Source organism: Danio aesculapii, chromosome 21, assembly GCF_903798145.1.
Source record: "Danio aesculapii chromosome 21, fDanAes4.1, whole genome shotgun sequence".
Taxonomy (NCBI): Eukaryota; Metazoa; Chordata; class Actinopteri; order Cypriniformes; family Danionidae; genus Danio; species Danio aesculapii.
In genome coordinates, this window is record NC_079455.1 from 10,925,372 (window position 1) to 10,949,490 (window position 24,119).

The window sequence follows — 24,119 nt, forward strand, 5'->3', positions numbered from 1 at the left end:
AATATTAGGCACAGATTAAACCTCTGGATTTTGAACTTTTAAATATAATAGCGTTTTGAAATCTAAAACCAAAAAATGGCATTTTCAAAGATGTGTTAGTGAAGAATTGCTTTTTATAAAATATTAATTCATTGATTAATATTATTTAATGTTAATTGTAGTTTGTAGATAACTTGATAGTTACTTTTTTTCTTACAATAATTAAATCATTTTAACAGCATTTTACAGATTTGTTTGTGATTGAAATGCAGAATGTTGTCTGATAATAATTGATTGATACATTTTTATACATAATTAGCTGTTTTAGTCTTTGATATTTAACAATTTTTTTAAACATTTTTTATTATGTTTTTTTAATTATTATGACCAACATCTTTTGCTTACAATGGTCAACATGTTGATATCTCATATGTGGCTTAAATGTTAGTGCTTACTCTAACTTCTGTATTTTAACAATTTCACAACTTCCCCATCATCAGTTTCACTGAAAGAGACATGCTTACCCATTACATCCTTTTCTTTCCTTATATTTTAAATCTCATATCTGATTCTTAGGGGCAAAATGAAGGTAAACGTTTGCTAGTTAAATTGCTTTCTTTGCCTACCTGCTAGCATGAGACTCTGAACACAGAGGGGAGCAAACAGCTCTAATAAGCAAACTGACCTTTCTCCATGGTGGTCCCTTTTTTACTTAGCTGCTTGATCCATGACTGCCACAGAGAGCAACAAATAGAACACACTACACGAACTTGTCTACCTTGCTGTCTGTTGACAAAAACATGTGTCGTCTGCAGAAGAAGGCCTAAGGTCATCTTATTTACTTATTTGCTTTTTAAAAAAAATTTAGAACACGATTTAATTCAGGCATGCTGTTGTTGGTGTAATCAGTCTGGCAACCTGCTCTTATGTGTGTTTTGAAACAGGAATGCAATACCTAGTTCAACCAATGGGTGTCGAACTTACATAATGCACCTTTAAATAACCGATTCTTTGTGGTCCTACTTGTAATATTACTGTAGTATGTACCGATGATGTTTCCTGTCTGTGCAAAAAGGGTGTTAATGCAAATCTATATCTTGACAGGTAGGAAAACCTATTATGTTCGGACAGAACATTTTGATTGGAAAAAGCTATACTTTTTACACACAAAATGCATACAATATATTTAGGCATCTTATCTTAATGAGTGCTATTAAGTTATGAAGAGATCTTCAATCAGCATAACAAAAATAGTTTTTGTACTAAATCATATACGATGTTTTTAAGTAATGCTCAGACAATAGACAGCTACATGAACTCATTATTAAAGTCATTTTTCATATTTCTTATTCTTTTAATTGGTCCTCTCGTGTTTCTGGAAGCAGCTGCACCTTGTATCAAAGCCATTAGTCCCAGTGAAGGGTGGACAACAGGAGGTGCTACTGTCATCATCATTGGAGACAACTTCTTTGATGGATTGCAAGTCATCTTCGGCACCATGTTGGTCTGGAGCGAGGTGAGCTTTCAAGCCATTCAAACACACTTCTCTTTTAAAGAACTTTGCATTTTGTCACTGTCTCTCCATTGTGATACAATTAATTAAAGTTTCCAAGTTTATTTGTATATTAAAATGTACATGTTAACAAATATTATTTGTACTATAGTTACTTGTACAGACAAGCATATTTTGCACTGACAATTAAATGTATAATATATAGTTATAATTATATGACATAATTATAACATAACTATCTAGTTTCTTTTAGTTCAAAACTGTTAACAAAATCCAATACTATCTGGATGCAGACTTTCATATGCAAGCTGAGACAGCATACACTGAATGGAGCTAGAGACGTCACTGTTAGAAGTAGGATTAAGGACGGTGTTAGGTTTGTGCATTAAAAGCATTGCATGCAGCTCAGTTTACACAATCAGCCAAACTGAAGATCTCACCAGTAGTAGCCTGAGAGGACACTAGCAGCCAGGGACTCACAGAGGGGCAGGGCTGGGACAGAGACACAAAGACAGACGGGGGAACTAAACTAACGCCCCATTTACACTAGTGCGTTTTAGTTTTAAAACGGCGTTTTAGAATGAAAACGATCTGCGTCCATACTAGCGTTTTGACCAGCGTTACTGAACAGCTCTCCGTCTACACCAATACACTGAAAACACACATCACGTGACTACACACACACTCTGGCATGCACTGCAGCATATCTAGCCAGATAAGAGCTGTGCTCGTCAAAGTGTTTTTCTAGGATCTACCGCTGGATCTAATCTCACTATATATATGTTAAACGTGATATTGAATTCATCTTGTTGTCTATATCTAATGATATATTGCCTGACTTTAGTCTTTTGAATCTGTTTCTTGTTCTCGGGTAACGTTTTTGGTTGAGCGCAAAGATAAGTTAATAATTAATGTAACCACGTACATTCTGTATATAGACTAATTGCTTGACGTTATTTCCTATTATGTATAAACTTATTGTACGTTATACTTTTATAATGGCCATTATTTGTTTTCAGATGTCTCCGTTTTCCCCCATCCACACTGAGACGGAGCAGCAGCGTTTTATAATGAAAACGGCCTCTTTAGCGTTTCCAAAACGCTCCGTTTTCGGCACTCGAAAACTCCGGCGTAGTGTGGACGGATGGCGTAACCATAGCAAAACGTATGCGTTTTAAAATGAAAACGCATAAGTGTAAACGGAGCCTAAGAAACAAAACGGTCAACTAAAAGAAAACAAAAAAGGGAAACACTTAAACTATTAAAAAACACAGGCAAAAAGAAAAATAAATTACTGAAAATAAAAGAGGAAAAAAAAACAATAAAAAGGGAGCTAAACACTTAAAACTATTAAATTAAACAAACAAGATAAAGAATATAAATTCTTCAATCAAGAAAACTACAAAAAGATAAAATGAACAGGGTCACTAGAAGCTTGCAGACAACACAAACACACACAAACATGAGACAAAGACAGCTCAAACTCACAAACAGCTACACAGAGAAATTAGCACAGTCAAGTAACAAGCAACATGTAAACACAAGCAACAATGAACAGACAAAGACATGATGGAAGAGGGAACAATATAAAGGGAGGAAAAAACATAAGGACCAGGGGTCTGTTCTTCGTACGTGGATTAGCTGGATTTGGTTGTTGACGATTTGACATGATCCAGGATAATTTCGGTCTTCAAAACTGATCTGAGTTGTTGTCATAGCAAGAGTTCTGGTAGCTCAAACCGGCTAGGGAGCAGGTTTTTTTCATGTAAACAGGATTAGATCTGGTCTGTTCAAGCAAAGGTAATACTGAAAGTATCTACCAAATGCTGAAAATTTCTTATAGTAGTAACCTATAGATTATATAAACTTAGGAAAAAAGTAAAATAGTTCAAAAAAAGTTTTTATATACACATTTATAATAATTAATAATATTTAATATTAAATAATTAAAAATATTTATGTTTATATACATATAAGTTTAAAAATGTATATAAATAAAACTTAATAAATAAAAGTACAAAAACAGGGTGGTTTTCCCCAAGGGGATCAAAGAGAACATTTTTTAAATTTGGATTTTTTAGATACAAATCCGCACTAATTAAAAGTACCAATCCAGCTTTAGTACAATTTCTGTAAGATAATAGACATGCACAATATCCAACTTTTTTTTTTTGTTTGTTTGTTTTTTATATAAGGAATTATAATTTATGCAGTTATGCATGTGTTTTGACAGCTAATATGCCGGTGATTTGATGCTTTGCAAAAGTTGCAGACATCTTTATGGATATCAAAATGCTTTTTTGATGCAAAATTAATTTAAATTCCTTATGTCGATTAAGAAGCTAAAAACAGGCCTAGGCTATAGTAAAAAAAAAATCAGATCTAAAATGTACAACTAAATAAATTGCTAAATACTCTTGACATATGAAAGTGTAAAGGATGCAGCCCACAACAAATGAGGAAAGTTATTGCGTATCATATTTACCAAATCGTTTACTACGAATTTTATATAATTTTGCTCACATGGATAATTGGATATTAATCAGATGATGTCATTACGCTGCTGTGCCGCCAGCCAATTGTTGCATTGCTGATCATGATTTCGAGGATTGATAGATCTGTCCTTCACAACACAAGCAGTGATCTCAGATCAGTTCATCCAGACATTTTAAATCTGATTCGCAAACTTGTTTGAAGAACCAAATTAGACAGAGATCAGTTATCAAGATTAAAAGATCCAGGATCTGCCATATCATCTTAGATCATTTAAGCGAGGTACGAAGAATGGACCCCAGGTGTAGAAACTGAGACTAAGCCTGAGGGCTAAACAAGGGAGTGTGGCATCTGGAAACTAGGAGGGAGAAACAGAGGAGCATATGGTAAACACCAACACAGGTTGAGCCATGTGCTCAGACAGAAGATAAACAATAGCTGTTTCTCAATTCCAAGAACGCAGAGAACGTTCTTGCGTTCTTGTGAAGACTGGTCTTGCCAGGTGTCCTCGGAAGAACAAACTCAGGAGACGTGAGAACAGAGAATGCGTTCTTTTCACAATATATATGCATAAAGACTTTTCAAATATACGTTGCACAATATAAATAAAACAGATTTTAATATGAATTTCAGCAAATAAACTCCCTTAATGTGTTTATTTCTTTATTAAGATGGTAATGTTTACATTCACCATTTCATTTAGGGAAACTCCTGAGACAAATAAGTTATATCTCTGAACTTTAATAATAAACCTATATAAAATACTGTGCTTCCCACCTCCAGTCACAATGACTCCTGGGACTTCTAATGCGAGTTCGGTGCTCAAGTCTGCATCGATGCATCCTCGATATCAAAAAAACATCCGGGAAGTTTCATGTGTCCTCCATTCTTGTGGTCTTGAGTATTGGTATTGAACTTTGGCGGTTGATGATGACGTTACACGATAACATGAGGATGCAAGATCGCTGAAGAATGCATATTGAGAAACAGCCTTGGTATTTGTATTTTTAATTAGTTCAGAACAGCCTGAATGCATAATTGTGTGCCCAATAGCAATTGGCCAATTTCAAGTTCTGTACATTCAGTGTTAGCTGTGCCACTGCCTGTTTTCCACATAGCTATTATACTTATTTTTATATGCCTTCCTTTTTTTTGCCTTTTTAAAAAATCCTTTCTCATTTTGTCGTTTCCACATATTATAGACCTTCTTTTTTGCCTTTATAAAATATCCTGTCTCATTTTGTTGTTACAGCTCATCACACCTCATGCAATCAGAGTTCAGACCCCTCCTCGCCACATCCCTGGGGTGGTAGAGGTCACACTCTCCTATAAGTCCAAACAGTTTTGCAAGGGCACACCAGGAAGATTCATCTACACAGGTAAGCCTTTTCAGATATAGACAGATAAAGTTTTGACTTATTTCAAGCAAATTACTACATAAAGATGTAGCTCAGAGGAGATGTATACATCTGCATTAAAGAATGGACCTCTCTCAAACTTCATTGCATTGTCTTGACAACAAGTCATATTTAAATCAGACTGTTTTAGTCTTACCTCATTTTTTAACTTGATCAGTGCCTAATTCCATGAAGTCATAGGTCAGTTGATGACTTAGTTATATATTTACTTACTTAATTACCTACTTTGTGCTTTATTGCTAAAATGACATCGTAACACACACTCACACAACTAATATACTTTTACAAGTTATTCTATATCAAAGATGAAATACAAGAATGATCTGGTGCATAGATGGATCTAATGAGACAACTTACTCGTTCCAGTGAAAAAGAGGGAAGAAAGCAGCATGTAAATCCACAGAGCATAAGTGCTTCTGTAGATGGTGTCATAGTTATAGGAGGCAACCACTGACACTGAAAGAAAGAATCAGAGAGCAAATTCATTGTTTTATTTCTTTCAATAAATGCGTTTTGGCATTTTCACAGAAACTCCTGTTATGAGAAATCCTTTTGAAATAAACACATGCATAGTAAATTGATTTAGTTTTAGCATAATTATCAAACATTTTAGCTGTCATATAGGTAAAATTGAGCTTTTTCAAGTATAAGTTAACTTACCATGTACAGTTAAATACTGTAAAACTCAAGTTGGCACCTTTCATGACATAACCTTTAGCAACTGGAGCACACACAGATGGTAGTCGACCTGGGTATTCACTTATAAAACAGATGTATTAAAAACAACACAACCGGTATTAGTTCATAACTAGTTCTTAACCAATTTGTTTTATTATGGACAATAGACTGATTGATTCCATGCCAAGTTGCATTGCTGTAGTAATTCAGGCAAAAGGAGCCCCAACCAAGTATTGAGTACTGTGCATACTGATACTTTTCATGTTCATACTTTTCACTCAACTATTGAAATTGGGGTTTTCATTAGTTGCCATCAAAATCATCAAATATCAATATGTCTTTGTGAAAAACTAATTCTAATTATATGACCAGCACCTGTAATGTATGTATGTACAGTTGAAGTCAGAATTATTAGCCCCCCTTTGAATTTTATTTATTTTTTTAATATTTCTCAAAGATGTTTAACAGAGCAATACAATTTTCACAGTATGTCTGATAATATTTTTTCTTCTTCTAGGAAGTCTTATTTGTTTTATTTCGGCTAGAGTAAAAGCAGTTTTTAATTTTTTTAAAACCATTTTAAGGTCAATATTATAACTTATACCCATTTAAGCTATATATTTATTTCGATAGTCTACAGAACAAACCATTGTTATACAATAACTGGCCTAATTACCCTAACCTGCCTAGTTAACCTAATTAACCTAGTTAAGCCTTTAAATGTCACTTTAAGCTGTCTAGAAGTGTATTGAAAAATATCTAGTCAAATATTATTTACTGTCACCATGGCAAAAATCAAACAAATCATCTATCATAAAATAGTTATTAAAACTATTATGTTTAGAAAAAAACTTCCCTCCATTAAACATAAATTGGGGAAAAAAAATACTGGGGGGGGGGGGTGTGTTTGCGTGTGTGCGTGTGTATATATATATATATATATATATATATATATATATATATATATATATATATATATATATATATATATATATATATTAAGGGTTTTATGAGATCTTGTGTCACTTGGATTAAATCGCAATGAGATTTCTTGTTGAGGTGAAAAGTTGTCTTGTGAGTTGTAGGAGCATGATAGTGCATGAGTGTGAAATTAACTGGCATTTGTGTTGTGCGTGTCACTTGGAAGCAGAAGTTTTCTTTTCATTTGGCGAGTGGTATCAAACTCCATAAAACAACACTCTTCGTCTTATGAATGCTTACTTCATATTCGCATCCAGTAGCTCAGGGTTTGTCAATGGGGCATGAATGAAATCTTGCTGAATGAAAGTGAACCTACTTATTTTTTATGAATACCAAATATCACATTAAATTTCTTAAGTTAAATTTGTGGAAAGGAGTTAAATTTCTCATGTGAAGTCAGTCAGTAGATTTTTTAGCTAAATATTTTGCAGTGTTTGCATGTCCTTTTGTAGCTCTCATGTCCATAATGTACACTTTATGCTAATTTTAACTATAGGCCAGTAGGTTCTAGGGATGTCCCGATACAACGTTTCAACTTCCAATACGATACCGATATTGCAGCCTTCAGTACTAACCAATACCGATACAAATCAGATACAATAATCAGCACAAATTATGAATACTTTACTTTGACCTATTTTTTTGAGTGGAATGTATGAACGGCTAGATCAAACTGAGAACAAAAGTCAGCAACAGTAAGTATGGTCAATACCGACCAATTTATTAACTATTGGTAGCACAAATGTGAACCTTTTAAATAAGAATATATAAAAAAGAATTAAAGAATAAATATAAAGACTCTAAAAAATATCTTAATTGAATAAACACAAATTTATATTTTTAAAGTAGAAAATACTAATTAAAGGTCACTTCAGTTATTTATTTTTTACCATCAGCAAATGGTAAAAACAGCTGAGAGCAGGAACATAAGAAAATAAAAAAAATAGTTTACTAACCAATTGCTAAAGGTTGAGTGTCCAAAGTTTAAATTTCACACACAGCTTTTTGATGAATTTTTGATCCAGTTTTGAGCAGAAAAATATCTGTCACACTGGGCAGCAGAAATGGAGAGTTATTGTTATACGTTATTGTTAAATTAATAAAAATATGCAGTATGGTTAGTGCAAACATTCATATGACCAGAGCAGTTTAATCTGTATTTGTATCATAAGAAGATTATGGCTGTATCAATGTTCCCAAACAAAACATTATTAATTTTAGAATAATATATATTGCACATATTATCTTTAACATAAATTTACTTGCAGTAGCTAGATTGAAACTCACCTTTTCTCCACAGCACATAAAATAATGTGACTTTTAAGAGTAATTTTTATTTATCAAAATTCATTTTATTTGCATAAAATATTGCACAGATTCCACCCTACTTCCCACATGGGAAAAGTACGACTATGTAAAGAAAGACTGATCTGCAAACTCATGTGCAAAGCTGACACTGTTTATTAGAGCACTTTATCTTTCTGGGCTTTTTAAAGAAGAGTTAAATATGGGAATGCCTCTAATTAAATTTTCCTTCTGCCCGAAAGTAATACAATTCTTTCTTTTAAACTGTAATGGCCCTCAGCAACAGAATGATTTCTTATTCTTAAATAACAGACAATTAAAACAACAAAAATGTTTAGCATTTAACACCTTTTACATGACACTGTTTCTTTTCAGTGTGTTCAAGTAAAAAATGAAATAAAAAAATAAGAAATCCGCTATTTCACTCCTACTATCCATGTGCACCACTGACAGGTTAAATCTGCTCCCTCTCTCTCTCTAGTCTTGGTGCTGCTGAGAGATTGAGACGCTCCGGCCAGTTTGCAAATAAGGTAATGCTAACATCAGCTATAGAAAACGAAAGCAGAATGTGGGACATGTTAGGCGATTTAGAAATCCTGGCTGAATGCATTTTTAAGTCCCAAATAGAGGACATGTCCAGGAAAAAGAGGATGTATTGTCACCCTAAATAATGAGATGGATCAGTCTATTTAGTAAAAGGCTTTTTTTTCGCTTGTCCTCATGCTCTTCTCAAAGCTACTACCAAAGTTAAAACGCGTCTTAATTATAAAACGGTGTCCAGCGCGTCTCTGTGGGTCTGCGGTAGCAGAGCATGCGAGTCTGTGGCGGAGTATTCTCAGTTTCTCACGCACACAGAACCGGGCCGCTGAGATAAAGTCTTATGTGTGGGAAGCGCTGGTGTTGACTTGGGTATCACACTGGATGCACCACGATATGCCTTGACCAAATTGTAAACGTTTTAAATGAGGCTCGCATGATATGCGCTATGTTGCCATTCTGTGCCTTGCGTTGCTTAGCAGCGTATACAAAACAATGTAAAGATCCCTTGACGTGAAGTAAATAAACCAGTAGAGATATGTCGTTGTTGATAGCGTCAGCGTGTGCTATTGTCACAATAGATTTCTATTGTAATACACCATAACTTAGTGTGAAGAGCATGTTGAATCTCAACGGGACTTTGTTAGCAAGAATTGTTGTAATCATGTGGGCTTTGCACGCGCTGGCTCTGGACGCTGCTAGATAGAATAGCTGTAATGGAGTTTAGAGCGCAACAGACTGCTTATATCAGAGATTTTTACCGCAGTCCGATATAGTTTTTTTGAACTGATATCAGACCTACTTTCGATATCAATATCGAATCGGGACATCCCTAGTAGGTTCGTCAATGGAGATGCAATTAGACAACTTAAACTTGTATTAATAAATCTGTATTGAAATTAAATGAATTCTTTGAATTAAATTAAAATTAAATAAAATGAGCAATTAATTTACAATTTTCTCAATTTGGGAATTAAATCACAATAATGTAGAGTTTCTAAGCAATACACATGAATTACTCATTGATAACTACTGGGTGCACCCACACTATAACACTACAATAAGACAGAATGACAGAAGGAACTATCAGTACACATCAAATTGCATTTACAACCATTTCTACACATTGCAATATGTGTACTCACCAAAATCCAACGAAATGAAAATACTTCTGTATATTTCTGTAATTAATGCTTTACGCTGCTGTTTGCCTCTCTGCACTCACTGAGAAAAAAATCAACATTGCTCCTGCCATTAGCAACTAATGTGATGGAGCGGGCTTTCACTTAACATGAATATGATTGGATGATCACTGAAATGTCAATCAAGTTACAAACATGCTATTTTTTATTTTATCATTTTTCTTGGGTTATTTATAACTTCTGAGTTCAATAAACAGTAATTTTTTTAACAACTATCGAATAATTTAATTATTATTAATTGGCAATTTTTACAGGGTTACACTTTACTGCATACAAATATATTAAAATAGAATCTGCACATGTGCATGTGCTGATCCCAGACACTGGTGTGCTTATCTTTGTTTGTTTGTGTTAAAGTTTGTTCGCCTGTTTTAAAGTTGATATTTTAATCTATGTGTCTAGAGTAAAAGAGCAAAACATTGACAAAGTTTTTCGTGGTGCTATGAATTTTAAAAAGTGTCATCAATTGTGTCTGTGCATTGGGCACTGCCGTGGATCTTGGAAATTCAAGGAACGATGGATTGAGGATGATTTCTTTTTTTTTCTTTTTACCACTGTGAGGATTTGTTAAGACTCAGACACAAAGCTAAAACTCCAACAAAGCTGCTGCATGCCCCTTCTGAAATAACTGTTTTCATAAAACATCATCTAGGAAGAGGACAAAACAGCAAACCGACACTCACTTGCTACAGAACAAAATGCTCGAACTTGAAACACTGGTAAAGTACAAAAGATACTTCAATAGAGCTAATCTAATCTGCATCACAGAGTTGTGGCTGACAAAGACGATGGGTGATATAAAGGTATACACATTAATGCATCTGGACCCTGATAGCGTCAAATCAACAAAAGCAGCCGGAAGAGGAATGTGCATGTTCATTGATAGTAAGTGGACAATGAATATTACGGTACGTGAAACACACTGTTCGGCTGATTATGAACTTCTGACTTTCTCATCAGACTATTTTATTTACCTTGTGAATTTGGACAAATAACAGTTATTTTAGTCTACATTCCTGGACCAAAAGCTGCTGAGGACAAAGCTTCTTGTTATAATACAGCCCTGTGCAATTCTGGGAATAACCCTTTTCTACTGCTAAGAGACATTAATAAATGTGCTGTATCTGCCTTGTTAACAAATCTTGACTAATATTTAACCTGTTCAACTAGACTGGATAAGACTAAATATTTGGTAAGTGTGAAAGTTGCAGATGCACCAAGATTACATCCTCCTCTCGGGTGTTCGAATCACAGTGTTGTCCATCTGTTACCAAGATATAGGGAACTATTAAAGAAGTACAACCTGCCATTCAGCAGGTTCAGATATGGTTCAGGATGTTTTGAGTGCACAGAGTGGGACTTTTTTTTTATGACAATGATTGTTGTAGTAATTATGAAAAGTTAAATGATACAATAACTAGTTGTTAAGTTCTGTGTAAACTCTGTTGTTCAAACCAAGAGTATTATAATTTATCCAAATAACAAGCCATGGATAACTAAAAAACTAAAATCTTTAGAAATATAAAAAAAAGTTAAATTGAGTAGTTAAATGTAAAATAAAAGTTGCACAGAAGCAATATAAAGAAAAGGTTGAGCAGAAATTTAATGTGAGGCATGGAAGGGACTAAATATAGTATTGGGTAGAAAAAAGGAAAGAGATCAAGAAGAGACAATGTGAGGATCCTTATGGTCCTGCAAATGACCTTCACACATACTTTTCAAGATTTGATCATTCAAATGAGTCCACTGTTAATAATGTAGATTTAGCAGTTACTGAGACTCAGTCACAGACCATGATCATACAGGAAAGAGAGGTTATTGCAGTGCTTTGTCATGTTGAATCACACAAGGCATTTGGCCCAGATGGCCTGAAGGAAAAGTTTTGCATGTTTTGCATTCCAGAAGTTATGTGTGCACCAGACTGTTTCAAAAATTTCTAGACAATGGTTTTGTACTATTAGCCTGGAAAAATTCAATAGTTATTCCGGTACCTAAAAATACCTCATGCAAAATTCAAAGTTCAATCGTGCTCACATCTGTTCTATGTAAATGTATGAAACTTATAGTGTGTAGGGATTTGTCCTTTCAAACTGAGAGTGCAGGATGGCAGACCAGCTAGAAGAGCATTGCAGTAGTCCACCCCTGAAATGACAAGAGCTTGGACTAAAAGTTTTTGCAGCATGATCTGTTTAGGAGGGTCTAATTTTTTTGGATGTTGAAAAGTGCAAACCTGCAAGATTGAGCTGTGCTACCAATATGCTCTTTGAAGGACAGCTGATCATCCAGGATCACTCCAAGATTCCTTATCGAATTACATGGGGTAATGGTGGATGATCTCAGCTAGATTGAGAAGTCATGTTGTATGTGTGATGCTGCAGGGAATGGTTGTTCATCCAAGCCGAGATATCCCCCAGACAGTGCAAGATTCTTGCCACTACTGTGGGGTCATCGGATAAAATGAAAGAAGCTTTGTGTCATCAGCATAGCAAAGATAAGAGAAACAATGTGATTGGACAATGGCTCCCAGTGATGTGGTGTAAATAGAGAATAGTAGGGGACCTAGAACAGATTCCCGAGGTACTCTAGTGGTCAGCTGATGAGCTTTAGATTACTCCTTTCCAGGCAACTCTGAATAATTTGCTGGTGAGGTAAGACCCCAACCAGCAGAGCGGGATTCCAGTGATGCCCATTGAGAAGAGGGTGGACAGTAGAATCTGTTTATTCACTCTATCAAAAGCAGCACACAGGTCCAGTAAAAGCAGAATGGATGATTTAGAACCTGCTTTGGTGCTTCGGTGACTGAAAATAGTGCAGTCTCAGTGCAATGTCCACATTTAAAACCTGATTGGTTTGCATTCAGCAGGTTATTGTGAGATATAAATGTACGGATTTTGAAAGGAAGGAGAGAAACTGGTCTGCAATTTTCAACCAGTGAGGTGTGGAGTGATGGTTTATTAAGCAGCAGGGTTACCCGGACAGAACAGATCTCATAAGCAGGATGTTAAAGTGGAACAGAGTGTTTTTGTTGCGCTGTTAACGTCCAGCAGTGAGATCTCAGCCATTGCTTTTTTGCTGCCAGCCCTTGTTTTAGCCTGTTGGTTGACTACTATCTTGCTTATACTGCTACATTGTGTACGTTGGCCTCTGACCACTGCCTGTTTGACCACAATATTAATAAAAGCTTGCAAATAGATCCTAATCAGTGTCACATGGTGTTGCAGAAGCATTATAAATGTCCAGTTTTAGGATGCACTAATGAACACTATTCTCCATTGACTGCCTTTATCTGAGGCACTTCTTTTGACATTTTCAGATTTTTTTTACAGCGAGAACGTTAGTCCTGTTTTGAATCTGATGCTATGGTGACACATAGACATTTGTAGCCAACCTCTAAATGAAAAGTGTGCTGAGAGAACAATCTCATTTAAATTGAACCCCCCTGTTACCCTAAAATCTGATAACATCTTTTTCCCTTAATTTGACCCCAGCAATTTAAAACCTCCAGAATATGATTTATTTTAGTTTTTTGCCACAAGGTTAGTGTCAGGTAATTTATGTCTTTGTTGACTACTAAACAACACTCTGAAATTCTGAACCATTTTGATGATATTAGTAGCACTAAGTCTACCCTTTCATTCAAGTGAGGAGCGGGACTATAGCTATTTTCCATTTTTGGAAGGTAATGTGTCTGCTGGTGGTTGAGAGACAACAGGAGGGTCAACAATAGGAGTCTCATTCTCATCTGAGGAGGATGCCTCATAATCAGGATGACCTCAAGATTCTCTTGTCTCAGACACATTACTTTCACTGTCAAAAACCCATTACAAAATCTCACTGACAGAAAACCTTTGCTTTGAGGCCATTTTCAATTGAGAGAGCTTTTATAGATTTGCACCTACCCTGTAAACCATGTGAATTATGTTTTCCTCTCCCACAAAAAAAAAAAAAACAAACAAAAAAAAAAAAAACACGGGAATATCAAAGCTCTTGCAAGAACTGGGTTTTTTCCCTCCCCATGACATGGGAAATATCAAAGTTCTCATGACAATTAGGATTCCCCCTACCCCAATGTCATGTGAACTGTCTGGTTTTCACAATAGTACGTTTTTTTTTTTTTTTTTTTTTTTTTTTTTTACATTTTTTTATTATATTTAACATATAAAATTTTAGTGCATATTATAAACACATAGCATGTTATAGTGACCTCAATATCCCCCAAAACAAATATGTGTAAATGTTTTATATTTTTTTTATGTTTTATACAGCTAAAAGTCCTAGGGCCAATTTGACACCAAAGAACAGCGATGTGTCAATGTGTACAGGGCATTAAAAAAATAATATCATGTTCATTTTATGTTTACCAAGTTTTCCCCATAAAATTAGCAAAAGTCATTCAATCTGGAGCAAAAAAAAAAAACAAACCAAAACAAAACAATGTCAATTATATATTTACATACGTTTAACATTGAATGGGGTCAAACTCACCCCTAGGATAATAGGAGGGTTAAAGTTACAGGCACCAAAATGGCACAATTTGGATCAAAGCCTAAAAGGGTCAGTTTTAAAGAGTAATAAAAAATAGTGGTATTTTGAGCTCACACTTCACATTGTCGTGTTATTGTGAATATATCACAAATATTACCATCAATAATTTGTTATTGGTAATAATAATAATAATTTACTCTCACACACGGCACCAAATTATGTATTTTAATTGGTTTGGCTCGAATATCAAAATTAATATAAGTATTTATATTAACATTGGGATTTTCATCTCTCCTCACTTAAGGTGAGTCTGCATATCGTATATATAACTCAAATATTACTTTATGCCATTCTGAGACCGTCGATGGTTTATCAGATATCCATTTAAGAAATATACTTTTACAGGCAGTGAAGGTAAGAAAGTTAAACAACTTCCTGTTTGTTGTACTTTTCAAATTATTATCAGCAAGACCAAACAAAAAAATAAGTGAGTCACATCTTGTATTAAATATAAGACTAAATCCCCCACAAAACTGTACCAATAGCCTTTAATATACTGTATATACAATTCCAAATATAATGCATAAAATCACCTTCAACTTTGCACTTTAAACAAATGGAGACTAATTTTAATTAATCCTATGTCTATGTGATGGGGTCATTTGGAGATGATGCGATGGAGATCAAAGTTTTAACTGTTGTTCTTAAGTTTTATTACATATTGATATATTGCCAGCATACTGCCAATTGTGTGTCCAAGTGTTTGCATCGACTGAGCATCCCAGATCTTTCTCCCAAACATCTTGGGTTGCCTCATTGTTAACTTTTGCTCCTATCAACAAAGTTTCATAACAGTGCTTTATTAGTGATTTCGATCTATTATCAAGGAGTGCCGTTTTTATTAGAGTGGCATGACAAGAAAATCCAGGGACAATATGTTTCTGCTTAAAGCTTCTAATTTGTAAATATCTAAAATGTATTGGGGGTAATTTATATTTAGTTCTCAGCTGTTCAAATGATAACAATATCTCCTTTTCAAATTATTTTTTTAAAGTGGTTATACCAGCATCTCTCCACAATGTAAAACCATCATTCATAATTCCAGGTTCAAAATCTAAATGTCCTTGTGTTAGTGTGATATGGACCAAAATTTGCTTTTCCTTCCCAATTCCTTATATTTTTCCACACACTTAATGTATTACTTACGATCATGTTTTGCCTTAGACCAGGGATTCTTTTAACATCTAATACAAATGGTAGATTGCCTAATGAAATTGTTAAAACATCACTTAATTTGACTGGATCAAAGTCCAACCAGACATAATATGGATAATTTCTTACCTATTCAAAAACCTATGCAAAATGGGTGGCCAGCTGATACAGCCTAATATCTGGAACTGCAAGACCTTTATTTCCAGAAAGCTGCACCTAAGTCAATTTTAGTCTTGGTTTCTTTCTGTTCCAAATGAAAGAACTGAACCAGCTGTAACCTCCCTAATTCTAGTGCAATTTAGTAGAATTGGAATCATTTTGGGGTTGGGACTTTTGCTTCCTCAAGGGCATAGCCTCAGATTTAGAAAGAAAAAAATCATTTTAAAGCCTGAAACCTCACAAAACTTACCAATAACCTCCATAATCATTGAAATTGATTTAACTGGTTAATTAACATATAATAGAATGTCGTCTGCATGCAAAGCAACTTTTATGTTGTTTATCATTTATCAGAATACCAGAAATATGCCCTGCCCAGTACCACTTTCCAGGTGTGTGAGTGTGCCTATACCGTTTGTGATAACTGCTGTTACTGGACTATCATACAGTACATTATCTTAATCCATTGTAAAAAGAATTCACCCACCTCAGAACAATTCAGTGTATAAAACAGAATCTCCTATTCAACCCAGTCAAACGCCTTTTCAGCATCCATGGAGATTATCATACAACTGAGGTTTTGATGTGGTGTTTGAATAACATTAAGAAACTTGTTTGCATATTATTACTAAAGTAGCATCCCTGAATAAACCCAGTTTGATCAACTTGTATAATCGAAGGCAATATTTTTTCTAATCTCAAAGCTAAAACTTTGGACAGTAATTTAAAATTGTTATTGAGAAGGCTAATAGGTCTATATGAAGAGCATATAGGTATAGAGCATTCTGGTTATTCTTTTTTAAGTAAAAGGCTAATATTAGCCTATCTAAAGATCAAGGCAAAATTTTGTTTAAAAAGAAAAGTTAAACATCTGAAGCAGTGATTGCATTAGCAGAGTGTAAAATTCTTTATAAAATTCTATACTAAAACCATCAGGCCTTCATAAATTCATCTTTACCTATTATTGCATTTAGCTGTTTTCTTTGTACATCGCTATTTTTTGGTAATTTATTTTTTGAAAATTATATCAATTAAAATGGAGTTTATTATCTGGCCAAATATGAAGGATGGTGAGCTCATCTGACTTGTAGAGCCTAATATATTAAAAACACAAGCAAGGCACATTTGTAATAAATGATTATTTATTAACAAAATAATAAACAAGGGTAACTAAAATACTAAATGTACAATAAATGAAGTGCATAGGCATGAACCATGAAGTTGATTAAGCTGAGGATTGTGATGAATTACTCTGTTATATTTTCTGAAGACAAGCTAGAGTCAAATGAGGTAAAACTTATTCTAAAATAACAAACAACTTAAGACGTTTTGTTATTAAAGAGTATCAGTTAAAACATCTAAATAGAATATCTTATACTGAAACATGCTATGCCAAGGTCTCTGATAGAAGTTTGGAAATTGATATATTTACACGTCTGCTGTTGATGCAGTGGTTGAAAGAAGCTGAAGCTTCCTGCAGGTCTTAATGCATGTACCAAGCAGACATGGGTCTCTTGAGCTTTGAGTAGAGGAGATCTGGCTAATCTGGTTCATGCAGATCACTGATTTCAGGAGGTGACAGTCCTGAAGCTTTGTTTCAGCAGTCTTGACTGCTGAAATGCAAACATCATGCAAAGACCTTGATGGAATACACAGCAAAGCTTTGGAAAGTTCTGAAGTATTTTGACTGGATGACCCTGTGAGTGTAATTAAACCTACACTAATTACACCTAAAATTAAAATGAGATTGGGTTGGGCAGATATTCTTTTTATAGTGTAAAGCAGGGGCGATTTTAGGATTTTCATTTTAGGGGGTCTCAGCTTCTTATGAGGTATAAAAAAAAAAAAAAAAAATATATATATATATATATATATATATAGGCCTAATTCATAAATACATTCATAAATAGTAATTCAATATTAATACGCTTAAAAATTATTGTTTAATATGGTACATAGACAGGCAGAGCCATTTCAGTTCTGAGTAAGCCAATTAGGCTCAACCCACCTGTTTACTGTAGTAAAAACCACTTTCTATATTCAAGTGCATTTTTTGATTTGATGTATTTAAAAAATAAACTGCCACTTTTCTAATTAAATGACATACATATAAATATATATAGAATATTTGGTCCTCTAGGAACTTTGCAATGAGTTTGCAATGTCTGATGTTTGGCGAGAATTTATTGAGGGAGGTAAAGAATACACTTTTTATTCTAATCCCCCATAGCTCATATTGTAGATTAGACTACATTTTAATCCCCATTCAATATCTGTATAATGTGATGGGACACTGACATAAGAATGCGGATCCAAATGCAGGGTTTATTAGGAGAACAGTCAAGCAAGCAACGATCAAGACAGGGGCAAACAGATGTTTACAGGAAATCCAGAGTCATGGTGCGTAAACAGGTGGATGGTCAAAACGCTGGCAGCAGACAGGAATAAACAACACAAGTCAAATGTCTAACTTGGCAAGGCAAAGAAAACGCGTCATAATGTTCACAAACAGATAAACAAGACTCTGCACTGATGCGTGCGTGCGTGTGTGTGCTGTTCAAATAGTCCTTGCAATCAGTCATTAAGCAGCTCCCAGCTGTGTGAGTGTGTAGTCAATGGAATCTCAGAACATGTGTGTCTGAGCAATGCATGACAGAATATGTAGTTCATAATGATTTGTATTGTTTACCAGCGATCTGCATCTGCTAGATTGCTGGTGATCATAACAATCTGCATGCCAAATTGGCTCAATTGTTTTGTTCAATCATGCTCCAGTCCACATAGACATCATGCTAAGTGTACACAGGACCACACGTGTCTAGAGATTTAATTCTTCCATGTTGAATCAGTTTTAGAAGGGTTAAAAAAAATTGGACAGAGAATAAAAATTCACCAGTATCATCTGCTACTATTTAGGATACTGCTAAATCTACAGATATATAAGCTATATCTCAAACTTCTGCATACAAGTGGTTTTGGTCTAGAAAAAGACAGGAATTAGAAAATAAAGTAAAAAGACTGGAATGTCTAAATAATACAGTCCCTACTTTAATAAACTGGGCTCAACATTGTCGAGCAAGAGCGGAACATAATTTGGATCATACAAACTACATTATAAAACATGTTTTCCTTTCAAAACAAAAATCTCCATATCTCCAAATCTCAGAATGAGAGAACAATTAAATCAATGGGGACTTTAGATGGGTCAATTACATACAATGCTGCTTCAATTAATAATTATTATTAACTTTTAACTTTTACAAAACATTATAGAAATCACAAGTTACTGCTGGAGAATCTGATATTTCTGAATAATTCGTTTCCTTACGACCAATTCTGATGAAGCTAGGGCACTTTTAGATTCACCTTTGTCACTAGAAGAACTCTTTAGTGCAATCCATTCTATGCCCTCAAATAAATCTTCAGGCCCGGAAGGGTTCCCTTGTGAATTTTACAAAAAGTTCTGGCCAGAACTTTTTTCTATTTTACCCGCTCTCCAAAATTTATTAGATCGTGGAGTGGTTCCTGGGTCATGTAAAACATTGTACATTTGTTTAATCCCTAAAAAACAAAGATGCCCAAGAATGTGCATCTTAAAGACCAGTATCCTGAACACCGATTATAAAATACTTGATCGCAGTCTCGAAACTGTGTTACTACAGATTATTAAGCAGACCAGACAAGATTTATATTATCACGTTTTGGCACAGACAATATTTGTCGACTCAAAAAATATTATAAATTCAATACAAGTATGTAAAGCCCCATCCCTTATTATTTCCCTTGTCTCAGAAAAAGCCTTCGATCGAATGGGAATTTCTTTTTGCCACCCTTAAGAAATTTAATGTAGGTACCAAATTCATTGATTTGATAAAATGGCTTTAAGCTAGTCCTCAAGCTACTGTGACGATGAATGGCCTGATCTCAAAACCCTTTGACATTGAAAGAGGTACAGAACAGGTGTGCTCTCTTTCTCTCCTGCTCTTCACCCTTGCAATTGAGCCACTAGCTAAATCTGTAAGGCAGTGCCAACATTTTTGGAATAAGGATAGGAGATGAAAAACAATTGTTTATATGCAGATGACGTGCTGCTGTATATCTCTGAACCAGATAAGTCAATCTCAGCAATACTAAAATGTGTAACATAAAACTAATAGAACATATGCTCCATATCACACACAATGGCTCTCTCCCCTTTCCAGATGTGACACAAGGCTCCAACAAGGATATTTGTGAGATTGGGTCTATCAGAAAATTGTCAGTCAGAGAAGTATTTTGAAATCTTGCAGAGCAATCAAAGACAACACAAATCTTACCTAGATTTGGGGGGCTGTTCATCTCATTGTAAGGGAACCAGGGCTGGAGCAAGCTGAATTGACATTCTAGGCAAACAACGATCACACCGCCCTCAATCTGAAAGTGAAAACAGAAGTGACTGGTTCACAAAGTGAAGAAGAGGGGTTGAGGGGCTGTTGAGGGTGGTTTGGTTAGGACAAAAATCGAGGTGTTGGTTAGGACAAAAACTCCTTTTAATGTGGAGAATATTCATTTTATTAGGTGCCATTTCTTTTATTTAGAATGCGGGTTAAGTTAATCGCTCCTGTCCTCAATCTGGCAATCTGCGCTTCCGTTTGTTTTGATCCAAGAGTGCAGTACCTAGTTCAACCACTGGGTGTCAAACTTACATACTGCACCTTTAACAGAAGACATTTCAGGAATATCCATGCATATTTCAACAAGACTATGCAAAACCATTCTGCACACATTACAAAGTCCTGGCTGAGAGAAAGAGGAGACAGGTACTCCACTGGCCTGTCTGCAGTGAAGTCTGCTGTTTTAAGTGCAAAATGTGACAACGAAGAGCCCAAACTGCGGCCCACCTTAAGTATTGTTTGCAGAAAGAATGGGACAAAATTAAACCTGAAACACTTCATCACTTGGTGTCTTCAGTCCCTAAACATCTTTTAAGTCTTGTAAAAAGAATGGAAACATTATAAAGTGGTAAATTTTACTGTTTTTTTAAATGTGTTGCAAGAACCAAAATTGGAATACTTGTTTATTTTGGCAAAAAACAAGCAAACAAGCAATAAAAATCACGAAAAACCCAATAAATAATGTTAGTTGTATTGCAATGAAATGCAAGTCATAATAAATTTAGGTTTCCGTATCCACGAAAGAGAGAAAGTGAAAGTGAAAGTAAAGGCCGATTGGAGGAGACTTATTCTTTATCCTGGCGCTGCTAATGGTCTGTTTAACTGTTTTCTGGCTAGTGAACCATTTGTCCACTTAAAAAGTCCGCCTTGTTAAAAGCAAATACGCCATGGCGCGACAACTGACTCTTAAAGGGAATGGGAGATGAGACTCTGATTGGTTTATTCTCAAAACACACCCATAACTCATTAAGAGAATAAACTCAACCCTGTTAGAGCATGCATTACAGCACAGAGCGTATTTTTTTGTCCTTGATATAGCAAAAGGGGATTCGGAGACGCCCTCATGCTTTTGCGCCCTATGATTTAGACTTCCTGCCTAGATCGTTAAAATGGAGCCCTACATATGACCCACATGACTATGTTTAGAGAGTCATTGTATTCCAGGTTAAGTTGATACAGAAATCCAAAAGCACAAAAACGCATTGATAAAGTCTCCTAAATTGTCGAGCACCATCTCCACTTGCAGGCAGTAGACATTCAGCACAGTGGACAGGGCTGGTAAAGTTCATCATGCTGGTGCTTACAGCTTCAAGAATTCCCATATTTTTGTAACCAATCATCTATTAAAATAGCCATGTAAATACAAAGTCTACATACTGTATATTAAATGCCTATGCCACCATGTCATTAACATTATTTTTCAAAAATACTACTTTTGGGTCACAAAATGTAATTTTAGAATTACAGAATGTGGATGTTGACATAATAATTAGCTTTTTAACAGTACAGTAATTAACTTTCAATACTGTGAGAATGCTATGTAGTAACGTGCATTTTTGTCCTATGGAAGTCAGTGGTTACAGATTTTCAGTTTTCTTCAAAATATTTTCTTTTGTGTACGACAGAAGAAATTAACTCACAAAGGTTTGAAACCACATGAGGCTGAGTAAATAGTGAGTACATTAAATTTTTTGGGTGAATCATCCCTTTAAGAACAACTTCAAATCAATGTTTAATAATTTCGAGTTGAAATCAATGTCAGAGTTGTGTTTTACATAATATTTTGTTTTATAGTAAATGGCTAAATAAAGCTAGAGTAGAACTGATAACTGGTTAACATATAACTACGTGAACTTGAGAAACAGTCTGCATAACACAGAGTCACGGCACATGGTAGCTCTCACTAAACATACAAATTCCATCTTTGAGCTAGCAGTATTTGAGACTTATTTGAAATAATCATATAACTTGTTCAATTGTTAAAAAGGTACTTACTGTGAAAGTTATCGTGGTTTGTATGTACCTCACCCACAAGTGTTGGCTTCACATTACACTAAAAGAAAAAGAAAAAAAAGAAAGAAAGATGTTATAGCAGATACACATATCTTCCGTCATAAAGTAATAATTTAATAACAATATACTGTATAGTAACAGTAAGTAGTAAATAAAAAAAAGTACACAGAGACATTAGTATGCTCAAAACCATAGGTTATTCGTCAATATTACAGGTGTGAATTTGTTTTTTTCTGCCAAATATAGTAATATACGTAATTAATGTTGTGTACAATATTATATCAGAGGTGGCAGGCTAACGTAATAACCATGCCGTTTGCTTTTGACGAAATTTTTATTTTTTAATTTGATAAAAAATATATTCAGGTTGAACAAGCTCTGAATGTAACATTAAATGACCAATTTACAGCAACAAACAAAAATAGGAGAGCATTACATGTTTTTGTTTGTTTATACATTTGGAAAATGTCAAGAAATGCAGTTGAGAATAAAGTTATTGTCAGGGTTTTGCCCTTTGTTATTTTAGCTTTTCTTGTAATGTCCTTTTTTGTCCACTAGATGTCGTCATTTAGTTATTTTCATTTTGGTATCCGTTATCAGTGTCATTGATTTCACATGTGCGTTGTTTAGTTTCTTGTATTTAAGTAGCCTCAGTTTCATCTGTACTTTGCTCAGTTATTGTGGATTCAAGCCTGTCAACCACTGTGAGCTATTACTTTGTAAAACCTCTTAGTTATTATGCTAAGCTCTTCAATGACTTATATCTTTGCAGTTTTTTGAGTTAAACTGTTCTGGAGTTTTTTGCCTATTTTGAGTTTTGTATTTTTTGCATATTTTGCAGAGACCCGGGTTCTGTCCCTGTTCCTGACAGTTATTAGCCTTGTGCAACTGTAGTTCTTTTTAAAATATTTACCAAGTGCTGTTTAATGGAGAATATTTTTAACATGTTTCTAGGCATCCGGTTTCCCCCACAGTCCAAAGATATGTGCTAGGTGAATTGGGTAGGCTAAATTGTCCGTAGTGTGTGTGAATAAGTGTGTATGTGTTTCCCAGTGATGGGTTGCAGCTGGAAGGGCATCCGCTGCATAAAACAAATGCTGGATAAGTTTTCGGTTCATTCCTCTGTGGCGACCCCAGATTAATAAAGGGACTAAGCCGAAAAGAAAATGAATGAATGAATGAATGTTCCTAAGCATAGTTTTAATAACTAATTTCAAATAACTACAGTCTTTTGCCTTTGTCATATTGGCAGTGCATAATTGCCCTATTATACAAGATATTTTGCAAGATACTAGTATTCAGCTTAAAGCATAAAACAAACTTTAAAACATAGATTGCACCACAGTGCAGTAGGCCTGGTTCACTTTAATTTACAACTTGCGTTTGCAGAACACAAATTTTTTACTTCAACAGAGTGTGCCAGGGACATATGATTCTGTTGTAGTCAGTGTTCATGCATCATGTTAATGTGACCTTGTATGGCTTCCAATGATTCTAAAAGCCTCACACACTGAATGAGAAGCAGATCGCTGCTGACAACTAAAGGTTTTCGCTTTCAGAGCTGAAGGAATTTGAATACAGTGTCCAGCACCCTCATCTCATCTATAATTATTAAGTTTATCCATCTGTCCAAATCAAGTAAATTCGGCAGCTTACATATTACGTATGAAGTTACTATATAATAATCCATGATAAAGAATCGATTCTGAAC

The 24,119-nt window shown here is 34.8% G+C and overlaps 1 protein-coding gene across 1 annotated transcript in view; it reads left to right on the forward strand.

Moving 5' to 3' along the window:
• Positions 1-24,119, forward strand: part of ebf1b (EBF transcription factor 1b) — a 232,292-nt gene that overhangs the window by 143,888 nt on the left and 64,285 nt on the right. The window contains 2 exon segments of the mRNA XM_056446497.1: positions 1,365-1,495; positions 5,238-5,364. Coding sequence (XP_056302472.1) covers positions 1,365-1,495; positions 5,238-5,364 — 258 coding nt within the window.